Source organism: Sinohyriopsis cumingii, chromosome 8 (genome assembly GCF_028554795.1).
Source record: "Sinohyriopsis cumingii isolate HCF-2022 chromosome 8, ASM2855479v2, whole genome shotgun sequence".
NCBI classification, from domain to species: Eukaryota; Metazoa; Mollusca; class Bivalvia; order Unionida; family Unionidae; genus Sinohyriopsis; species Sinohyriopsis cumingii.
The window spans coordinates 70585799-70607253 of NC_142968.1; the positions used below are offsets into that span (position 1 = coordinate 70585799).

General features: G+C 37.4%; 1 protein-coding gene across 1 annotated transcript in view; it reads left to right on the top strand.

The window, feature by feature from the left end:
- LOC149793783 (neuronal acetylcholine receptor subunit alpha-10-like) overlaps positions 1-21455 on the top strand; it is a 147157-nt gene that overhangs the window by 2247 nt on the left and 123455 nt on the right. The window contains exons 2-3 of the mRNA XM_089969050.1: positions 2991-3079; positions 4636-4731. Of these exons, the coding sequence (XP_089825176.1) occupies positions 2991-3079; positions 4636-4731 (185 nt within the window). The remainder of the gene's footprint in view (positions 1-2990; positions 3080-4635; positions 4732-21455) is intronic.

Here is a 21455-nt window from a genome sequence, read left to right on the forward strand (position 1 = left end):
CATGAATTCTATAGTGTAAATTGCACACTGGTCGGGTAGTCTTTTTCCAAAGGTGATATCTAAGTTTGGGATCACTATCCCTGCTGCCGTTTTAATTGTTCTTTTTTTTTTGTTTTTGATCCGTCTGTGAAATTTTGCGTGTATGTCTCGTAAGTGTTGTCTGTGTACGTTAGCATTTATGCCCTTAGTCCTATCGGATCGTTTTGTTTGTTTCCTAATTTACGTTGGCTAAGGTCGATTTGTGGTGTGGGGAAGGTCCAAAGGGGATCTGGGTAGTACAGTGTTTTTCCTGGTTGATATTCGAGATTTGAAGTTTTCTTTTTAGATCTGTAATCATTTTCCCACTAGGTATTTTTTAAATTTTTCACTTTTGTGACTAATGGTTTGTCGCATGCTGCGAGGGCTTGTACCGTAAAATGGTTGGATTGGTGTATTGATATTCGGGTCGCTTATCATCGCAGCATCAATTCCTTCCGCATAAGTTCTAGCGGGGGTTCTCCTGTTATTATAAATATATCTTGTGCGTGGGTAATATTTAGGACTCCCCCTTAGAGCTTTTGATTGGACTGTGTCCAGTTTCCTGGGTAATGTCGTGCTCGCCGATCCGTAGACCTGGCAGCCGTAATCCAATTTAGCCCTGATACGCGTTCTGTAAAGAGTAACGAGTGCTTTCTTGGTCAGCCAGCCAGTTTACACCTCTAAGGTTTCGGAGGAGGTTGATGTCACGGTTGCACTTTGTTACGAGTTCTTGAAAGTGGGCTGCACATGTGAGTTCGTGGTTGAATACCATGCCTAGGAAAGTTGCTTGTTTTTCGAATTGTATGGGTGTCCCATCTAGGGTTAATTTAGGAGGTGGTGGGAGGTGGCCACCTCCCGGATCGAAGATTATGCCTACTGTTTTTAGAGGTGACAACTTAAATCCCCATTTAACAGCCCAATTTCCTATATCGTTTACCCCTTTTTGCAGTTGTATATTCGTTTCTCTGCTTGTTGGGTTGCCAGTTTTCCATATGGCGCTATCATTAACGAATTGCGATAGGTCGGGTTGGTTGCGGTAGACAGATTTTTCCAGATCGTTTATAATTATACTAAATAATGTTGGACTGATTACGCTTCACTGTCTTTAATTGTACTCCTACACCACTTGAGAATTTTAATGAAACTGCGTAGGCCAGACATGTGACCGATATAGATGCGCAATATGGGTTTGCTTGTTTCCCTCTGCCCATTTGTGTGTGTGTGTGTGTGTACTGTTTGAAACATTTTCAGAATAAAAGTGTTTGATAAAGTTTATCACATATATTGTTATTTATGCATATCTGTGCAGTATTGGACTTACATAGAAGTGGATGAAACCGTTTGAGCTTGAATATCTGGAATGTTTATGTAGAAGGTATGCAAGTTGTAAAACGTGTTCGGATGAACATGTCTGAAGTGGCTAGTTATGCATGCTGGTGACTGCATATGTGTCTATTTTTAGATTACAAACCATGTAAATATTGTTCCTTGAAAACGAGGGCAAGCCAAACAAAACCGCGAGGGCTAAAAAGACAAAACCTCTAGGGCTACCAAGAAAACCCCTCATAGTTCCAATACTATATAATGTCTTTGGCTTCAAAGTGGATGGCAGCATACCATCGAGGCAATTGCATATCTTACAAGCAATTAGAGCCCAATTTATCAGATATTATCGCTTCGGGATTTAGCCACATTGGGACGTTAAGTGGCATAGATGGAATCAATTTGTGACCCTTTAATGCATAGTCGCTGTAGGCTATCGTTAAACAGGCGCAAGATGGAAGTTCCCACATTCGACAGATGTAGTGCGGCCCCAAAATTGCACCAGTAACTAATGCATAACAGTTCTGGAATCACGTAGGCAACATTGTATAAAGATATTGTTTTGGACTAACCTTAATCAAATTAAAGATTAAAGCAAAACAATTCAAACATTATGTACAAAAATAAGATTGACTTGATTCTTGTTATTGTTCGGATTACTTCTGTCTGCAATATTATCGCGATACTTTCAAATACTATTCACTCAAGACAATTTTGAAAATGTCTACATTTATATCGAGCTATTTAATTCCATAATTGATGGGGAAAATAGTAATGTGTTTGGATTTCACTCACGTCTTTGTTAAACCATAGTATAGTTGCAGACGTCTCATAGTCAGTCAGTTCAATTAAGTGCAATGGATTTACGTTTATCCCTTAAATTTACTTTGTTTAGAATCATACAGGCTGCTTCCATTTTAATCAAAGAATTTCATATCCAAAACAATGCAGCAATTTATAGCAACTAGCAGCTTTGCCTTAAAAAGTCATTTTAAACCTATGAACTTGTTCATTCTGCCTGACATAATACTATGAAATACAGGCGCGCCCGTAAAATTTTTTTCGCGGTTGGATGGGGACAAATGTATAGTTGTCAGCTATTCAAATTTACAGATATATGCCAAAACATGTTAGGAGGTGAAATGGGGGTGGGGGAGGCAATTGTTCTTATGTGCGGTCGCCCTTTGTAAAGTACCTACAATGGCAGGCAACACCGTGTCGGAAACAAGGGTTTCTTATGAAATGCACAAATGGGTGAGTACGATATAAAGTCGTTGATCATAACTCATTGGCAGGAACAATACATGTTCGCATCAACACATCAGCGGAAGGCCTAATTAACTATCTCTAATCCGTAATTGTCGAAACGTTTTGAGTACGTAACCAAAGATCAAGGGCCAAATTTTTCAATAATCTGTTTTACAACGAGCTTTTCTTTAATCAAAAACTTGGTGAATTTTATGAGTGAATATTGCGGAAGCTACTATTTTCAACAGAGCTCGTTGCTACTTCTTTAGGATCGAACATTCTCCTTTTATAATTAAGGTTCATTTGATACTTGACAGATTCGTGACAAGGAGTGGTCATTTCTAATTTGCCATGAAGTAGTGTTTTTCATATTGAATTTTTTTTCTAGTTTTGATTTACAGGCAAAGCAATACCTTGAATGTTATATTGTACCGATGCAAGGAAAATGTCTTGCCAAAGACCTTGACATATTATGCTGGAGACAAAAAAGGTAATAAATTAAAACTATGCTTACCTTTGAGTCACATGTTCACATAATGTATTTAACGAATCAGCATAGAACTTAAAACTAGTGATATAATTTCAAAGATAAAATGCTTCTTTCTGTTCTGATTCCCTGCATAATCATATTTGAAAAGAGGTATTCAGAGTAAAACCGTGTCATCATTGATCTATATTATCTACTAAAAACGGACCGCGGATGCGGGAGGTCGTGGGTTCGAATCCTGGCCGAGTCATAACAAACACTTGTAAAAATAGCACAAACAGCTGTCTCGCAAGGCGCAGAGCATTAAAATGTTAGTGTTAGGACTGGTCGGTCTGGTGTCAGGATAATATGACTGGGTGGGACATGATGTTACATGTCTGCGAAAAGATTTCCCACTGCGAGGCATCACTATAAACTGCCACACTGATGACATGTAACTTACATTAAAAATCCAAATAACACACACACTCACTCACTCACACACACACACACACACATATTAAAAACGCGAATTAGTTTCCAATCAGTGAATCCAATAACGTTCTTGTGGTCTGGTAGTGAATTGAAAAATATCGTTTGTTGAGCGAAACTCAGTCTCGTATTGCTCGCGTCCTGATATCGGATGGAAGAACAATCAGAATGTCGGTGTCGGTGAAATTGGATATATGGCACATGCAACATAAAAAGAGATACAAGTGAATAGTGTTTCGGAATCTCTCTAGTACACTACCGTACGTATCTCCTTCTGACGTTCTTTGGACAGATATTTATGTTGGAGTGAAACCCATCTGTATCTGTCTCAAGTCCGATGCTCCAGATCTGTAATAGATCTCTGCTCCAGTGGCATTCGTGGCATTTGTGGCCTCACCTCGCCGCTTGGTGACCGACTAGGTCATTCTCTTTATCTCTGTATGTGTCGCTCTTGCGATGCATTCGGTAAGTAGCTGCACGGAGATCTCTTAGGCAGTCCCGAGACAAGGAAAACAGTATTGCTAACATGTTTATATAGAATACAACACATCACATTAATTTCCCACACGCCGTGTGTACTTACCAAGAACCAGACAGCTACTATCCGTAGCCCACATTATACCATTATACTATCATTACATTGTGTGCCGTTACCAAAACCCTGTCATCTACAAACCATCACACAACATACAATATCTATCCTTGCGGGTTAAAGGTTGTACGCTATTCTGCATGCATACTTGCTGTATGTATGTCGATAGAAGCAATAGAGTAATGGCAGTGTGTTAGTATTGGTTTGCGACCAGTATTGAACCTGGAGATCATCATGGTAGTCTAGTAAAAGTGAGACCTCTTAGTAACTCCACGATTCAACACACTACTTTGGCTTATATTTCTTAATAGGCGTGTGGTCCTGATGGGCCCGGTTGCAGCAAATCAGCTGGACACGCCAGGATCTTGGAAGTCATCCTAATTTGCATTTCTAGCTTTCTCATTATTTGTTCATTGTATGTCTCTTGATATCACCGTTACCCCTTAAGTGTCCTCATTGTTGTGCCATTTGCCCTTTTATCTTATTCCCTTCTCAGAAGATGTCATAGAAGGAGGTGGCTTAACGGGTCGACAGGGAGGAATCGTTACTTGCCGAGTATCCCCTGTGAATCCCTGGCGCTTGAGACTCCATAGTTGGTGGGTGAGCACGGGTGAATATACAATAAAAACCAATGGAAAAGCAGAAAAGAAATAAGCTGGAAAGAAAAACCTTGAACTGATTTACACGATGAATCGTGTGGCGTGGATTCATGCACACGAATCGTGGTCATCTACTTAAAAGATGTAGCAGGACCGCTTGCCGCATTCGATTTGTAGCAGAAAATGCTCTATTTGGGCTAGTCGGCACACCTGAATGCGTGAAATATTTAAATTGTGAAGACTGCTTATCTAGTGCGAGAAGAGGACAGACTGAAAATATGCAAACATTCACTTTCCATGATATACGAGTAACCCCTATTGCTCATATGTCACTGAAACAACACCCTTTAGCATGAAGCACTTACTGAAAAATTGTTTCGGTCTCGCCTTTCTTGGTGATCGTTACTACAGTGTTCAGCACACAAGGGTGCTTTCCGAAACAGTAATATATCTTGTATTTTAAATTTCTAAACCGATGCTAACATACACGCTAATATATAGCTTGCGTGGGACCTTTTTCCTTCGAGCATTTTGAACCAACATTTGTACTGTCAATCTACATATATTTTATTATCTAGCTAATCTTTGCCATTTAATTACCACTTGCAATACCCATGATCACCCCTCACCCACCCCCACCCCTAAAATTCAAAGACACCCGATGGCAGCATAAAGCATAGCTACATTAAAAATCCAAGATTGAACTTTAAGGAAACGAAAATTACGGTCGATGTGTTTTCTTCTTATTGTAGGTATCAGATGTTGTGGTGAACAAGAAAGAAACGAAAATGAAAGAATGGCAATAAAGAAAGAACGAAAAATCATAATGGAAAGGAGGAGAAGATATCAAGAGAACAAAACAAAAACGAAAGAAGAAAAAAATGAAAAGGATGGAACAAGGGAGAAATGAATAGTGAGAACGAGAGCCCGTGACACTGTGAAATGAAAATAAATAGGGCAGAAGGCTGACTTTAGCAAATTGTATACGTAATGACTTATTGTAAACGAAATTTCCTCTGTAAAGTGAAGGGAAAATGATTTTGATTTAATATAATAAAATTGTCGAACAAAAAGCATAACTGCTTTCTGCATTTATTCATTGCCAGAACCAAGCTAGATTATCACATGTATAATACTCACGATAAAGAACTACATGCAGGTTAGACATTCTGCAAAAAGAATATGTTCAACCTGAGTGATATTGACGATGTTATTCTCAAATAATACATAATTCTAAATCCATAGACCGAACATGAATTGCTAAATTAATTTTGTTAAAGATAAATTTTTCTCTTCTGTAAGATCAGTGATATTTTGACATTAGTTCCATTGTCAAGAAATGCAACATAACTCTTAATTAAAGTTTTAACTTACCATACATAATATGAAGTAATCGTTATAAGTATATCTTCCTAATTCAATTCACATCCTCTTGTAAGGACAAAATCGATACTATGATGACTAAAATTCGTTCATAATTATGATTTGGTGCGTATTGTGTACATTGATTTTTGATTGTACTTTCATTTCATGTCCATTATTAAATCGTGTTATGATAGATTAGAGCAGATAAGTCTCAAGGGCATTTCGTCAGACTAGTTTATATAATGCAATATTCCTCGCAGACACTAATTAATACTAATGACTACGCCTAAAGAGACGATTATAAACCAAAATAAGTATTTATCTCGAAGTCCATCTTTTATTAGTGAAACGAAAAGGACTATAAACTTGTATCTCATGACGGTGAACGATACTACTTAAACGAATTAAGCTAAACGTGAGTCTGTCCTGAAAATGTATGCATAATCATTAATGTTTGCAGTTTCTGGCATATTTTATCTTGCTACTTATAAGAATAAGTATATATGCATGTATTGTACTTTCAAAACTCTTCAAAACGTTTGATCGGGCGTAGTGTTTAACAAATGTCTTTTTCTGCTCTCGAATCTGTTTTTGTTATATAGCGTTTGACAACCTATTGAACAGATAATATTGTAAAATTTATAACTTCTGTCTAACCCTTTAATTTTCTTTCTACTTGGGAGGTAAATAATATTTCCACTGTTGATGGAAGTTCTCCACTTTAATTTTCTATGACGGTGCAAGCCATTGATTATCTAATCTTTTCTTACTCGTTGATTGTGTTTAATTATTGTTGTTGTTGATTGTGTTTAATTATTGTTGGTGTTGATTGTGTTTAATTATTGTTGGTGTTGCTTTTCATCAGATACGTCTACGGATTGTGTTTGTAAAACAGTGGTTTCAATCAAACACTTTGCTTGCCGTTGAAGATGAAATGTGTATATGTCGCCTTGTTTTAATCAACGTAATGTCTTTAAAAAAACAATTTCCTGTCTGCGCTGAAGTAGTCATAGACGTTATGATCATTTTGAAGTTATGCTCGTTTCAAATTAGAACCATTTAGGTACTGCGATCATAATTACTTTGTAAACAGATAAAGTGTTTCGCTTTTTATTTCATGTTAATTTAATCAACATGTACGGTGCTTTGTTAAAACGAGATCCTAGATAAATATTCTTTAAACTCACCAATAAATTTTAATTGAATATTTTCGATCTAACATCTTGACCTGGTTTGCTTGTATTGAAACGTGAGTAAAGTGGGTCACTTTAGTCTCACGTAGACTTCTGTGTTAAGAAAACGTCCCGTCACTATAGCCACAAGATTTATAGCCTCATGTAGACTTGTATGTTAAAAAGGGTCCCGGCACCATAGCCTCAAGATTTATAGCGTCACGTAGACTTCTGTGTTAAAAAGGGTCCCGGCATTATAGCCTCAAACTGGAATTGAACATGGGCCTGTTTAGACTCAATAGGAATTGACGTTATGGTAATGGGCACTGGCAAAAATCTTGTAATCGGCTGACCTCAAATGGGCGGAACTCTGGCAACAATTTTGCAAGTGGCTGACCTCAATTGGGCGGAACACTGGCAACAATGATGCAAGTGGCTGACCTGAAAACATGCTACCCGAGGGAGAGACAAATACAGGAGAGGAATAGACATACAAATATATAACACTTACAACACATATACATATATTGATACAATAGGGCAAATGAGAACATATAAGGAAAATCGCCCTGGAACATGGGGAAATTTAACAAGGGCAGGACTATAGCGGGACAAGAGAAAGCTTAACATAGGTTGGGACTGTATAGGGACAAGGGAAATTTAACATGGGGAATTTTGACATGGATAGGACTATGGCGGAACAAGGTAATGATTAACATATGTTGGGACTGTATAGGGACAACGGGGAAATTGTATAGGGCCTGTTTAGGGACAAGGGTGTTAGAGGGCCAAACACAACAGAGACAGAGACGAAAATATACTAGTACAGCCCGATATTTATATATAAAGCATTACCTAAACCTGAAATTATGTTGGCGGTGTTCATAAATTTGCATAATTGAAATGATGCTATAAATATCTGTAATGAAGGAAAAGACCATCACCAAAACGGATTCGACTAAAAGTAACGCTAAAATGACAAAATTGTCCCAACATTTAAAGGAGGCTATTCCCGAACATTAGATTACATTGGTTTGGAATAAAATGTTAAAACATAGTAACTATTTATAGGCTCAAATAAATACTATTATGGATAAAAAAAACATGTATATATTTATAGCTATAACCTGTTGAAATTCCTGTGAAACCCACTATATATTTTATACCTACAACAGATCTGAAATTTCTTTGGAAAACCCCACTATATATTTATAGCTTCACCTTCTGTGACGTTCCTGTTTATAACAATCTAGTATCTTTTTATAGCTACAACCTGTGGGAAAAACCAAGTCTATATTTATAGTCACAAAATTTCCAGCTTGAGTGATGTATCTGTACTAGACACTAGGGGAATCATGGCAACAGTGTTGCAAGTGGCTGACCTGAATACGCGCTACTGTAGGTAGGTAGGTAGGTGAAATGTATTTGATAGGGATAAAGGGAGTTTTATAAAGACAAACAAAGACAAATACATACAACCAAACAAACGTATACAAACACACAAATAAACACACACACACACACACACACAAATACACACAACACACAGGGAAGAAGAGAAAACAAACCCAAAATATACCATCCACATAGAAGGGAAGGGTAAAAAAAAACATTATCCACTATCAAAAATACCCCAATATTTACTATAAAAAACACCAATATCTACTATCTACACAAAGGTACGCGTACGCATACAAACACACATTTTCTACCATCCACACAGAAGGGAAGGGATAAAAACACTACTATCTACACAAACATACGCTAACACATACAGACACAGAAATACACACACAAATGCAAACACATCACAGATGGAAGAAAAAAACAAACAAATCCAAAATATAATATATACACAGAAGGAGTGAAAACAACCCCAAACTATACTACCCACACTGAAGGGAGGGAAAACAAACAACCCCAAATATACTATGAACACACGGGAAGAAGAAAATAACAAACCCATATAAACTATCCCCACAGATGTACGCAAACGCATACAAACCTTAAATATAATCTACAAACAAACGTACGCGAACGTTAACTAACATCAAAGTCTACTATCTTCACAAATGTACGCGAACGAATACAAACACACAATTAACACACAGAAACACACACACATATATCAGGAAAGAAGTGCGTGTGTATAGTCACACTACTTCACACTCATTCCAACTGGCAATTTGAAGTCTCTTTTCTAGAGATCTGGGTAGCTGAAAAGGGCTGTTGTTTTGTGGACGGAGATTATGGCAATCTTTTATCGTCTAAAATTGCGTGCCCGTCTGGTGGCAGGCTTTCCCAAAGGATAGGGTCTGCTTCTTCGGAAAGAGAAAGAGAACACTTTCTTGTCATCATGGCAGTCGATAATATCTCTGGTTCCTATTTTTGTTGCTGCTGCTTTCTCTGCTTCTCAAGTCTATACTTCTCCGTCCATTCTTCTTTCACCTTCTTGATTTCCTTTCTGGAGGTCCATTCTAAAAGGTGTTCAGCTACTTGCAGCATCCTGACAGTCTTCAGGTTTGGGTATAAGGCTTTGCCTGACACGATGCAAATGCAGGTAGGCTTCGTTTAGGTGAGCTAAATGAGAAGGCATGTTCATTGGTGAACGAGTCAACAATGGATGGTCAGACTGGATGGTCAGACTGGAGACTTTTTCAAAACACAGCATTTTGTTTTATTTAAACAACAAGCAAACAACAGTTAACCATAAAACATTTTTTTCTTCAAACAAACAAACAATGTTTCAAATAAATAAAATATTTTTGACATGGTTGACAACTGATGAAAATCATTGAGCCATTGATGTACACACTACGTTTCCTAGTTAAAGACAAAAGATAACCATAATGGTCACAAAACCAGCAATCTACTTTGTCATCGTTTCTGGAAGAGTGACGATCAAAGTACGTCAGTAAATGTTCTAAAGAATATCCAAAACTGCGTTGATGAAGAAAATACACACAATATTGTCCACACACAAAGGGATTTGTGACTTGTAATTCCACATTATTGAAGCGTGTCGTCTGGTCTATTCTTATCATAAAGTCGACAATGTCGTTTTCCAAAATGTGGCAATCCCTACGAATCAAATTACTCCACAAAACTCTCTTTAAGAAAGTAGACGGCTACCCAGTGGGTTCCTGGTAGATGACTGTTGGCCGTGTTGATGACATAAGCTTTAATGGTCTTGATGTTTGCGATGAGGCCGTTCATCTTGAGCACACATCACTGGATTCCAATAAGCAGTATACGAACTGTTATTCAATAGGTAATAAAGTTCCCAGGTATCCGTTATCTGTGGGTTTATTTCTTCGTTGTTTTCTTCACAGGCAATGATACATCATCAATTCAGTCCTGACATTTAGTTTGAAAACTCCACCAAAAGATACCATTTCTTCGCTTCGTCTCCGAACTGTGGGCCAAGAGAACTTCAATGTGATGGATCTCTAGAGCCAACAATGGAGGAGAGGAATGATCATTCAAGTCTTTATAACATTGATGCAACACGCCTTCTTCCGAGATAAGACTCCAAGCTTCGTCCAGACACTCGTCAACTTTTTCTTCTTGACTCATCATAATACATCATAATACATTTATCTTGTTTAATTTGACTGGGATGATCGTTTTGACATCAATAGCAATCTTTTTTGATCGATTCCGTAATTTTATCCGCCTGGTGTTTGGCAAAACAGGAGAATAAACGTTGTTCTTGTTCTGGCCATCGTGACTTCATCACTACGTCCTTTTTGTCTTTGCCTTAGGGGTCTTCTGCCATGCTATTTTCCCATCCCATTTACATAGATTATCCACCATTCAAAGAGGAATCAGAGTGTTCCATAGTTTATATGAATCTAGAATGACTTATCTCAAACTGTTGATAAATATTTTATTGTCGAATTCAGCATAGAATATGACGTTCACTGTGTTGTCTACGGGCAATGGCTTTGCAAACTGAAGTTCCACACGAATTTGACCAGAATTGATAGGGTTGAAATGTCCCTCGTCGCTGCCTTGTTCTTGAGTGAAATCAAAGGCCTACAAAGTGTAGCAGTCTGTATAATGCTTGTACATAATGCCCTGACTGGTGTTGCTTCCTAACCGTCCCGTAGCTTCGTACAGGGACAAGTACGATCTCAAGTAATTCTTCTTCTCTTCACTAAAGTCAGGATTGAAAAGCCTGGAAAACAAGATTTTGCCATCTCGACTGACTTCGATCTTGGTCGTGTTGTAGCGCTGAAACTCAAAAGGAATTTCCTCGAAGGCTCCATTGAAGGATGTATTTTTGACGATACCAATGATCGAATGTTTGGACAACTGTCCTTGAAACAGATGATCTTCGATCATCGATTGATGTACAGCGGAAATAGTAAAAGTTTTCACTTCCAAGCGTCGTATCGGATACTTGGTACTCGTTCTGCTCAAATTGTGACTCATGGCGTTTCTACTTTAGGGAACATTTCCACACGTCGTACGGAGTCTGGCTTCTTTAAATACTGTTTCGCAATCGGCAGACTCAGCTATCAAATGGAACGCGGCAGATTCAGGGGGACATCCACTCCGTTCACCAAATACATCTCTTGCAACCACATGTCTAAACGCAAACGATCCATCAGTTCTAAATTTGTTCTGGGTCCTTTGATTTCGTTTCGTCGACTGTTGAAGCCCACATTGTTGTCTGGTTCTTTATCTGTAAATCGGTATTGTTGTATTAGCCTGCATGTCAGGTACCCATATTACATAACCATCCAGATGAGCGTTCTTGGCTTCTTTTCCGTACGCCAAGAGATTTTCCAGATACGCTCCGTAAGGGTACGTATCCATGCTGCTACTGACCAGTTTATTATTCAAGTATAAATCCACTCCACTGAACAAGAAATACACGAAATTGTTGACGGGGGCTACAATATCATTGTCCTTTGTATCGGGACCGTTCGTCGATGTGTCGATCTGTTTTCACTATCAAGTACAAATAACTGCTATTCAGATCGATGTAATCTTCGGACTGTCCTTTGATTTCAAACTTGATGGGAGCTAATCATGAGTTCTTGACAGAGGAGACGGGATGAAATTCGACCCATTGGGATTCTCCCATTGTCATTGTGGGTGGCACGGCAAACAGAGACAGTCTGACTTGGAGCAGGCGCAAGATTCTAGGTGCCTACTTTTCATTCTTTCTTTTTCTCTCCGTTTTTTAATAATCAAAAACGTCTAAGTCTCGGACGCTTCTTCTTTTCTTGGTCTTTCTAGCTCTAGGGGTTTACTGTCCTCTGGAAGTGTGTCTTCCTCGTCTCACGGAGGTGAGTGCCACTACATTGTACTCCACAACATCGGAATACACAAAAATCAAATTTAGTCCTTCGATCAGGTCTACCGGAGATCCAAAAGCAATGTAAAATCCAAATTAAAATTGCTCTTCGGGATCAGATTCTGTGCTTCCATATGTGTATGTTCACCCAAAATTTCACACATACTACCATTATACCTGATAGACAACGTTTCGGTATCCTGAAATGTCATCAGATGACTACGAGACACTTTGTGGTACTCAATCTTAACACTGTTTTGTGTTTCTTTATGGTTTTGCTAAACGCTGTATCGAACATGTTAGCAATTGTGTCCACCAACTGTTCAACTCTAAAATAATAGCCTGATAACTTTTCAACGTGTTGACGCTAAATTATTGATTGCTTGCTAACTTTGTGTCAGCTGAAAATCCGATTTTATTTGTTTATTTTTGCAATTGGGCGTTCAGGATCTCGACCTGGAAAGTGTTTTGAGTTTCGATGATGTTTTTAATTTGGTTAGGGTAAATCATTTCCACCAAAGCCACTTCTCAATGGTCTTCGTGATCTAATTGGATGGACTGAGGCAATTTATTCGTGTAAGAAAACAAGGTATTTTTGAGAAACATCTCCATGTAACTGTCACTGGGTAACGTTAAGTAAAATTGGTTGTTGTTGTTCATAATTCCAGAATTCTGCTGCTGTATGACGGGTCACTCGAAGTCAGAGGTGTGTCTAAAAGAAGATTGATGTTGTGGTTATTGTTGGAGTTGTGACTGACGTTGGACACAAGACTCCCGTTGTTCCAGTAAGAGGTGTATTTCAGTGAAGGTTTGTGGAGAATGTAACTAATGCAACTGCTCAGTAAAATGGTCCACAGTTGTTTGTCTCCTTGTTACTAACTCAAGTTGGCAATGACCGCACCGATGACACAAAAATCAAATTTAGTCCTTCGATCAGGTCTACCGGAGATCCAAAAGCAATGTAAAATCCAAATTAAAATTGCTCTTCGGGATCAGATTCTGTGCTTCCATATGTGTATGTTCACCCAAAATTTCACACATACTACCATTATACCTGATAGACAACGTTTCGGTATCCTGAAATGTCATCAGATGACTACGAGACACTTTGTGGTACTCAATCTTAACACTGTTTTGTGTTTCTTTATGGTTTTGCTAAACGCTGTATCGAACATGTTAGCAATTGTGTCCACCAACTGTTCAACTCTAAAATAATAGCCTGATAACTTTTCAACGTGTTGACGCTAAATTATTGATTGCTTGCTAACTTTGTGTCAGCTGAAAATCCGATTTTATTTGTTTATTTTTGCAATTGGGCGTTCAGGATCTCGACCTGGAAAGTGTTTTGAGTTTCGATGATGTTTTTAATTTGGTTAGGGTAAATCATTTCCACCAAAGCCACTTCTCAATGGTCTTCGTGATCTAATTGGATGGACTGAGGCAATTTATTCGTGTAAGAAAACAAGGTATTTTTGAAAAACATCTCCATGTAACTGTCACTGGGTAACGTTAAGTAAAATTGGTTGTTGTTGTTCATAATTCCAGAATTCTGCTGCTGTATGACGGGTCACTCGAAGTCAGAGGTGTGTCTAAAAGAAGATTGATGTTGTGGTTATTGTTGGAGTTGTGACTGACGTTGGACACAAGACTCCCGTTGTTCCAGTAAGAGGTGTATTTCAGTGAAGGTTTGTGGAGAATGTAACTAATGCAACTGCTCAGTAAAATGGTCCACAGTTGTTTGTCTCCTTGTTACTAACTCAAGTTGGCAATGACCGCACCGATGACACAATACACTACAAAGATTTGGCAGAAAAAGACGATTTGCCTTTTAGGCACACGTTCTCCACACCACACCCACAAGGATTGCTTTTGTAGATTTTGCAGAGAAGAAATCTGTGAAGGTGAGGTCACTATGGTGTTAGCGGTTGAGACTGTGTTGGTGGACATGACGGTCACTTCTTTGTATAGTTAATGACTTGCGAAGCGTCGATCCAAGAATCAAAACTGGGAGGATATCCTTTCCAATGCACTTTGACTTCTTTGACACGGCGTTTTCCCAATTTGCGGGTCTTCATTCAAGAATGCTCTGAATGCTTTGTCCTTTTCTGGTCACGTGTTGTAACTCGGGCAAGTAGAAGGTTCGTCTTAACACTACCCCGTTCATGACGTCCAATTTATAGACGGCAGGATGATGGTCACGCATTAGTCCAGTGACACGAAAGTATTCGGTGGTCCAGTTGGGTAAGTAACCTTTTTCTAAAGTGCTTTCGGTTTTGCTTATGCGCACCAAATTTCCTGCTGCCCACACGCCACCTGTCATGGGGACAGCCACCGCCTGGAAGTACAAAACAGGCTCTCATAAACATTCACTTCGCTGTCGGGAGTCATTTCGTGGGGGAAGGGAGCACATCTGATACTCTGATGTTAAGATTGGTTGTATGCTTGGACCAAGTGCGGTAAGACGGTCGATTAACTTGAGAGTGTGTAAATGCGTATAATTTACTTCAGCTATGTAGATTAAGCTTAGTTATATCTCATGCTCAAATAGCGACGATTTATCATTAATACATGGACATAAGTCCACGGCAAAGCTCTGCTTACGGCAAACGTTCAAAGCCGACATCTCCAAAGGTCACGTGGACAAAGAATTGAAATTACTGAATGATGCACCGAAGGTTCTCTCCAACTAGGCTGATGAAAAGATAAAGTGTACAGAAAATTCATAGTGCAGATATTGAAAGTAGCTCTTGAAAGTGAAATAGACGAACAGATAACCAGTACAATTGTAACAAAATATATTTGTAAAATGGCTGTAAAGCAGATATAGAAGTCCTGAAACAGTTGCAATGCTTGAATTTCCACCTCAGTTTTATCTTGCGATTTATACTGTATCATCATCTGATCAGCACATTTCCTCTGTATGATAATTGAGACTGTTTGCAAAATGAAGTGAAATATGACTTAAGTGAAATTAGATACTTCATTGGATTTTTAAAAGCTTTCTGTCTGCACTTGAGTATCAGTTTAATTACTTTCGAACATATTATTTCCAAACAAGGAAACGAAAGGGACGTGCCAAATGCAACGTCCACTTGAGTATCAGCCCTTGCAAAGCCTAAAACAGAATATAGTGCAAATAGAAAATTTCGAAAAAATACTTGATAAATAAAAATGTACTGGTCTCTTTGTTGTTGATGCATTTGTACCTCTTACACTCAGTGTTGTGGCAAATCTAGTGTTTTGAGTATTTTAGTGTTAGTCAATAAAGTCGATAATTATAAAGAGAATAGACATTACAGATAAAAGAGATGACAAATGTTATTCAGTAAGTCGTCAGTGATGAAGTTTTTCATTCAGGCTTATTTGATTCAGCTGTTTACTAGTGTTCTTTCATATCTTTCTTTGAATGTATTTTAAATTGAAAAAGAAACAAGATGTTATCACTTGCTATGACTTATTTTGTGTCCGTCTGTAGTGCTAAAAACCAGGCAAATCAAATGACAAACATAAATTGTTACGTTGAGGATACAGCCACCTTCATTAAATCCTTAAGGTTTATTGCATTTGAGCCATCTTCGAACATAAAATAAAGAAAAACTCGAAGTTAACAATATATGATAACCTTATATACTACTACTACTACTACTACTACTACTACTACTACTACTAATAATAATAATAATAATATTACTACTACTACTACTACTATTACTACTAATGATAATAATAATAATAATAATAATAATAATAATAATAATAATAATAATAATAATAATAATAACACCGCCTCGGTGCCATAAGTGGTTACAGCGACCGCCTCGGTAGATAGAGGACGTGTTCGAACCCGGGCCGAATCATACCAACGACTTACAAAACTTATGCCAACAGCTTCCTCGCTTGACGCTCACCATTAAGATGCTAGTATTAGCACTGGTCAGGATAATGTGTGTCGGTAGTACACGATGCAACATATCTGCGGCATGATGCCCCAGCGCTATACATCACTATAAATTGACACACTGCAAACATCGGAACAATATGACTGAAAAATTGGCGAAACAACCGATACAGATGTTACAAAACCGTTGAATTTCCAATAAACGCTGGCGGCTCGTTTCCGTAAGCTGTATAGTCTTTGCGTGCAAGAAAAACTACGTGGTTCACTGCAGTAGATGGTTTACGGATCAAATGATCCAAAATAAAATCATCAAACTCATTTTAGAATTCCTATTCTCTTTGAAACGTTTATAAAAAAAATGTTTCAACGTGGCTTTAATAGGATAAAGTATTATCAAGAATTCCTGCATTGTTAGCACATTTAACAGTTTGACTTTTGCATCCTTTATTGTTATGTGCCATTCTTTATATTTTTCTGCTCTTTGAGCTGAAGAGATTGGCTTTAACTGGGTTTTCTGTTAATGTAAGCTACGTTTATTGTCAAACATCCACGTTATAGCACACTGTCACAATCTTCATTTAGTTTGTTCTAAGGTCTAGGATTGATTCATGTCATACATCTATAAAAATCTCCTTAATTGCAGAGACAGTATCTCTACAACCCACAGCTTAGGATCTACTGTTGAGAGGGGATAAAAACCATCGCAATGAAGATTTTGCAATACGATTTATGTATTCAAAATTTATTTCTGGCGGTATCAACAATCTTCACGTATGTCTATGAATAAAACTTCTGTAAATTTCAAGTCATCAGTGTTCTTTATTTAGTGATAAATGAAACCAGCAGGTGATGTCTTGCAGGAATGATTGAAATGGGGTAATTACATTACTTTTTGAAAAAAGTCTGACGATGAATTGAAAGCATGTCATTTTATTATTTTGGTAAGAATAGATAGAACAGATACAGGTCTGTAATTATTAGCGTTAGATTCGTCTCCTGACTTAAAAGATAGTTAAATCTAGCCCTTTTCCAGTCTTATGAAGAAAGACAAAACTATGTGCGCCTGCAGAAAAATATGTAAGTATGTGGTTCAACAATGTGAATCGTGTATGTTAACTTAGTTCGTAATTTAGTCTTGTCTTGGAGTGCATGTAAGAGTTTTATTTTTCCGGGTCTAAAGTACTGATCTTCATATTTCTGTGATATAGAACTATAGGTTGTGGTGCCATCTGTTTTCAGCCTGTATCTATCGTATGGTTAAATTGCCATTTGCTTATAATCTTTATCTTGTCGAATTACATTGCGTCATACCATCTCTTGTAGAATTACTTTGCGTCATACCATCTCTTTTAGAATTACTTTGCGCCATGCCTTCTCTATGACAAATTGTAATTAGCAGCTTGTTCTGTAAGATTCGTTTTAATTTAATTGTAACTCCCGCGCATAGGAATTATCTAGAAGTTATCAAACTTTATTCCCAAATAGAATGCCAAATTATGATTTGCTGATGAAAGAAACGTTGAAACATTGTACAGTAGCCATATATTACCCTGTCGTGATGACAGCGCTGTAACCCTTCTCATCCTCTTAAGTCACGTTTAGATAGCTTTCCAGGTGCTAGTTCGTCAATTGGAAGATGAACAAAAGTAAAATTAATAATGTAAACAAGGACAATAGATAATCGGAATATACATCTTCAGAAAATGCACACCGTCTAGCTATAGCTGCATACGAGAGACAACTTGGATAAAGTCCTCAATAATCGAACAAGAACACAACCTGAGAGATTAAAGAAAGAACATGGTGCATCAAACAACTGCATTTAGTGGAAGATACATGTTTTCGACGTTGGACGTTTTAAAGTTCACAATATTAAAGCAAAGAAAATAATATTATTTTTATAGCTGTTTTTAGTTATTGTATTAATTGTGTCAAAAATCAAAGTAGTTTATATTGTTAAATCTGTTGAAATAGCGAAACCTGTACAAAACATAATGCTAGAAACCCCGAAAAAGCAACAGCACAAAAAAAGAACGGCACAACATGTATGAAGTACAGCATATCAGAACATTGTCTACATACAGACCATTCGGTTTGGTGTTATATTCTTCCGTGTAAGAAATATACATTTTTGCCTATAGGGAAATGTCGAGGAAGCAAAAATATTATTATTAATATTTACAATACAGCATTTTAAATTGATTTCACAATTGCCATCAGAAGAAGTTGTTTTAGATCTAGATCCCAACAGGTCCACTATCAAAAATGGAGACTGAAGGATGAAAAATAAATATTCAGTTGATTGTCGTCGGTTCACAGATCACTACATAATAGTATATGGGACTTTTACCAGATACAATTGTTGATATTGTAATAGCAGATGTAAAAGCAAACTTCTTTATTTTTTTATTGACTAATGAATATCGCAGCTATTACGTACAGACAAATGTTGACTGGGCCAAAATAGCATTCTGGAAATAATTCACCAAGCAACATATAACTCTACTATAAGAACAGCAGTCTATCAGTTACATTTAAAAAGAGGTATATAGTGGTTCATCGTAAAAGAAGGACATGAAAAACGTGCATCAGTGAGCATGGCAAACATAATCATATGGAAGAGGGCTGGGATCATCCAATAGCATCGCTTGACTCCATTGGACTCTACAGCACGAGCTAGCATGCCATGATGTCATTGAATTGCTAAACCATTGCAATGAACGTATAAAGGAAGCTCAATTTTGAAATGACCTTCCAGACGTCCTCACAACTGACGGTGTCAAAGGCTTTTGTGATGTCAGTGAATGTCGTGAACGTCGTGATCAAGATGGAGTTACCTTTTTTCTGGAGTTGACAAGCTGAAAACACAGTGTATATGGTCCCTCATCCTTTGTTGAAACTACACTGGTTCTCAGGCAGGGGACCTTACTTAATTTCATACCGAGTTCTGGCCAAGCATTTTCCGGCGGCTATTGGCAGCAAGGAGATGCCTGTATGGAATCCTTTGGATTGTGTGTTGCTTTTCCACTTGTGCAAGTGGGCAATGAATGCATCCATTTACTCGTGGGGTATAGTTACTTGAGTCCATATTGACTGGAAGAGTTCAAACAGTTCCTATGTCATGTGCAAACCTCTGGTGTTGTAGACTTCTGCTGGTATAGCATCTGTTCCATGTGATTTGCCATTTGTCTGCAGATCAAATGCTTGCCCTGTTTTAGTCAGAGTTTGAAGAAAAGCAAGGATGTTTTCTTTCGATTTGAGGCAATCGATTCTCACTGATAGGTGATTATTGATTTAGGATGTTGCTTAAGTATTCTGCCCAACTTTTGTCGTATATATTCTTTGTAAATTGGCAGTGTGGTACCGTCAGCACTCGGTATTGGAGAATCTGGATGTTGACATATGGCAGAAAGAAATAGAAACGTGCTAGACTAACCCGATATCGTGTACTCAGACCTGGAGCGAATCCTTATTGATTGAATAAAACAGTATAACACAAGATTTTGCAAATTACAAACCGCACTTTTACTAAACAATGGGTCAGGAATATGTTAATTAGTAGTTTTAGCTTTTAATATGCAACTACAATTTAACTACACAATGCCAAACAATTTCACTCACAAAGGTCAAAATCAACATTTGTTTCCAATATTTGCTGTATCGTTTAAAAGCAAATCTGAATACTTGTGCACAATTAGCGGCAGTAAATATTGATAAACATTATTGTATTATCGCTTTTAAATAACAATATTACGAGAGCTATGCAAAGGAATTCAATTCGAAATCGATGCTCAGTCATTTCTCCCAAAGACTGGTTCAAAATTTTCCACTTAGACAATTCATGGCTTGTAATTAGTGTTTACATAATGGCTTTACCCTGGATTCAGAAATTGTATAATGTCCAATTCTAGGAACATTCGACACGACTTTAAAATCTCTAAATGCGCAAATAGTTAATTAAATTCTCAAATAATTGAATTAAATCAGATATGTTCTCCTCCCTCTGCATCTCTGATCTGAAGTGTATTATTAATCTTCACTCCCACATATTCTATTAATTTAGGTTAGTGTATAATCAGAGTCTGTGTGTAATAAAAAGACACGATAAGCGTGAACAAAATAAAACTACATAAAAGAAAACAGAAAGAATGAAAATAAACGAATAGCCAAGAATAATGTCTGACGCAAAAAAAAAAAAAATTAAATAAAAATGCAGCGGAATAATAATAATAATAATAACAAGGTAGTAGTACTGGTAGTAGTAGAGCAGTAGTATTTAATGTATCCTATTCGTTGTTCCATATCTTACCCCTGCGATTGGGAAAGTTCTGTACCTTTATTTGATAGCACAGATTTTATATTTTAATGCAATGCAAACTGGCAGCTAATAAAATAACTCAAAAAATAAACTGACCCACAGACTGATGTTAAAAGGATTCTCAAAAATTGTAATATTCACCTACAACAATCAACATATTTTGCCAAAACACGATTTTAATGCTATGAACCTTTATTCTTTTTTCCCAATTATATATGCCACGTTTTATAATACTAGCATTTTTTCTTCTTCTATATAAAATGACGATAGTGAGTTCGCAAGAAACACTTAGACAGTTGTTTCAAAAGAACGTGCATGATTCTATTACGTACGTTTAATTTTTTAATTTGTATTGTTTGTTAGCTTTCTTATCATTATGTGTCATTCATTATTGTGTGTAATTTGTAATTGACGTTTTGAAACATCAAGGGTCATTCATCCTGTAAAGAAGATAAGAAATAGCTTGTATTTCTCTGTGCTTGTAGTTTACACGTTAGGGATCGTTATCTTAAACTGAGTCAAGGACACTGGTATTCCCGCATGAATGAAGATTCAACATCCGATAGACATTTAATAAATTGGTAACCACCAATCATGGCGGAATGTCACAAACTGTGCGGAGTAAATTGGTAATTACGCGGCACTTCATAACTAGG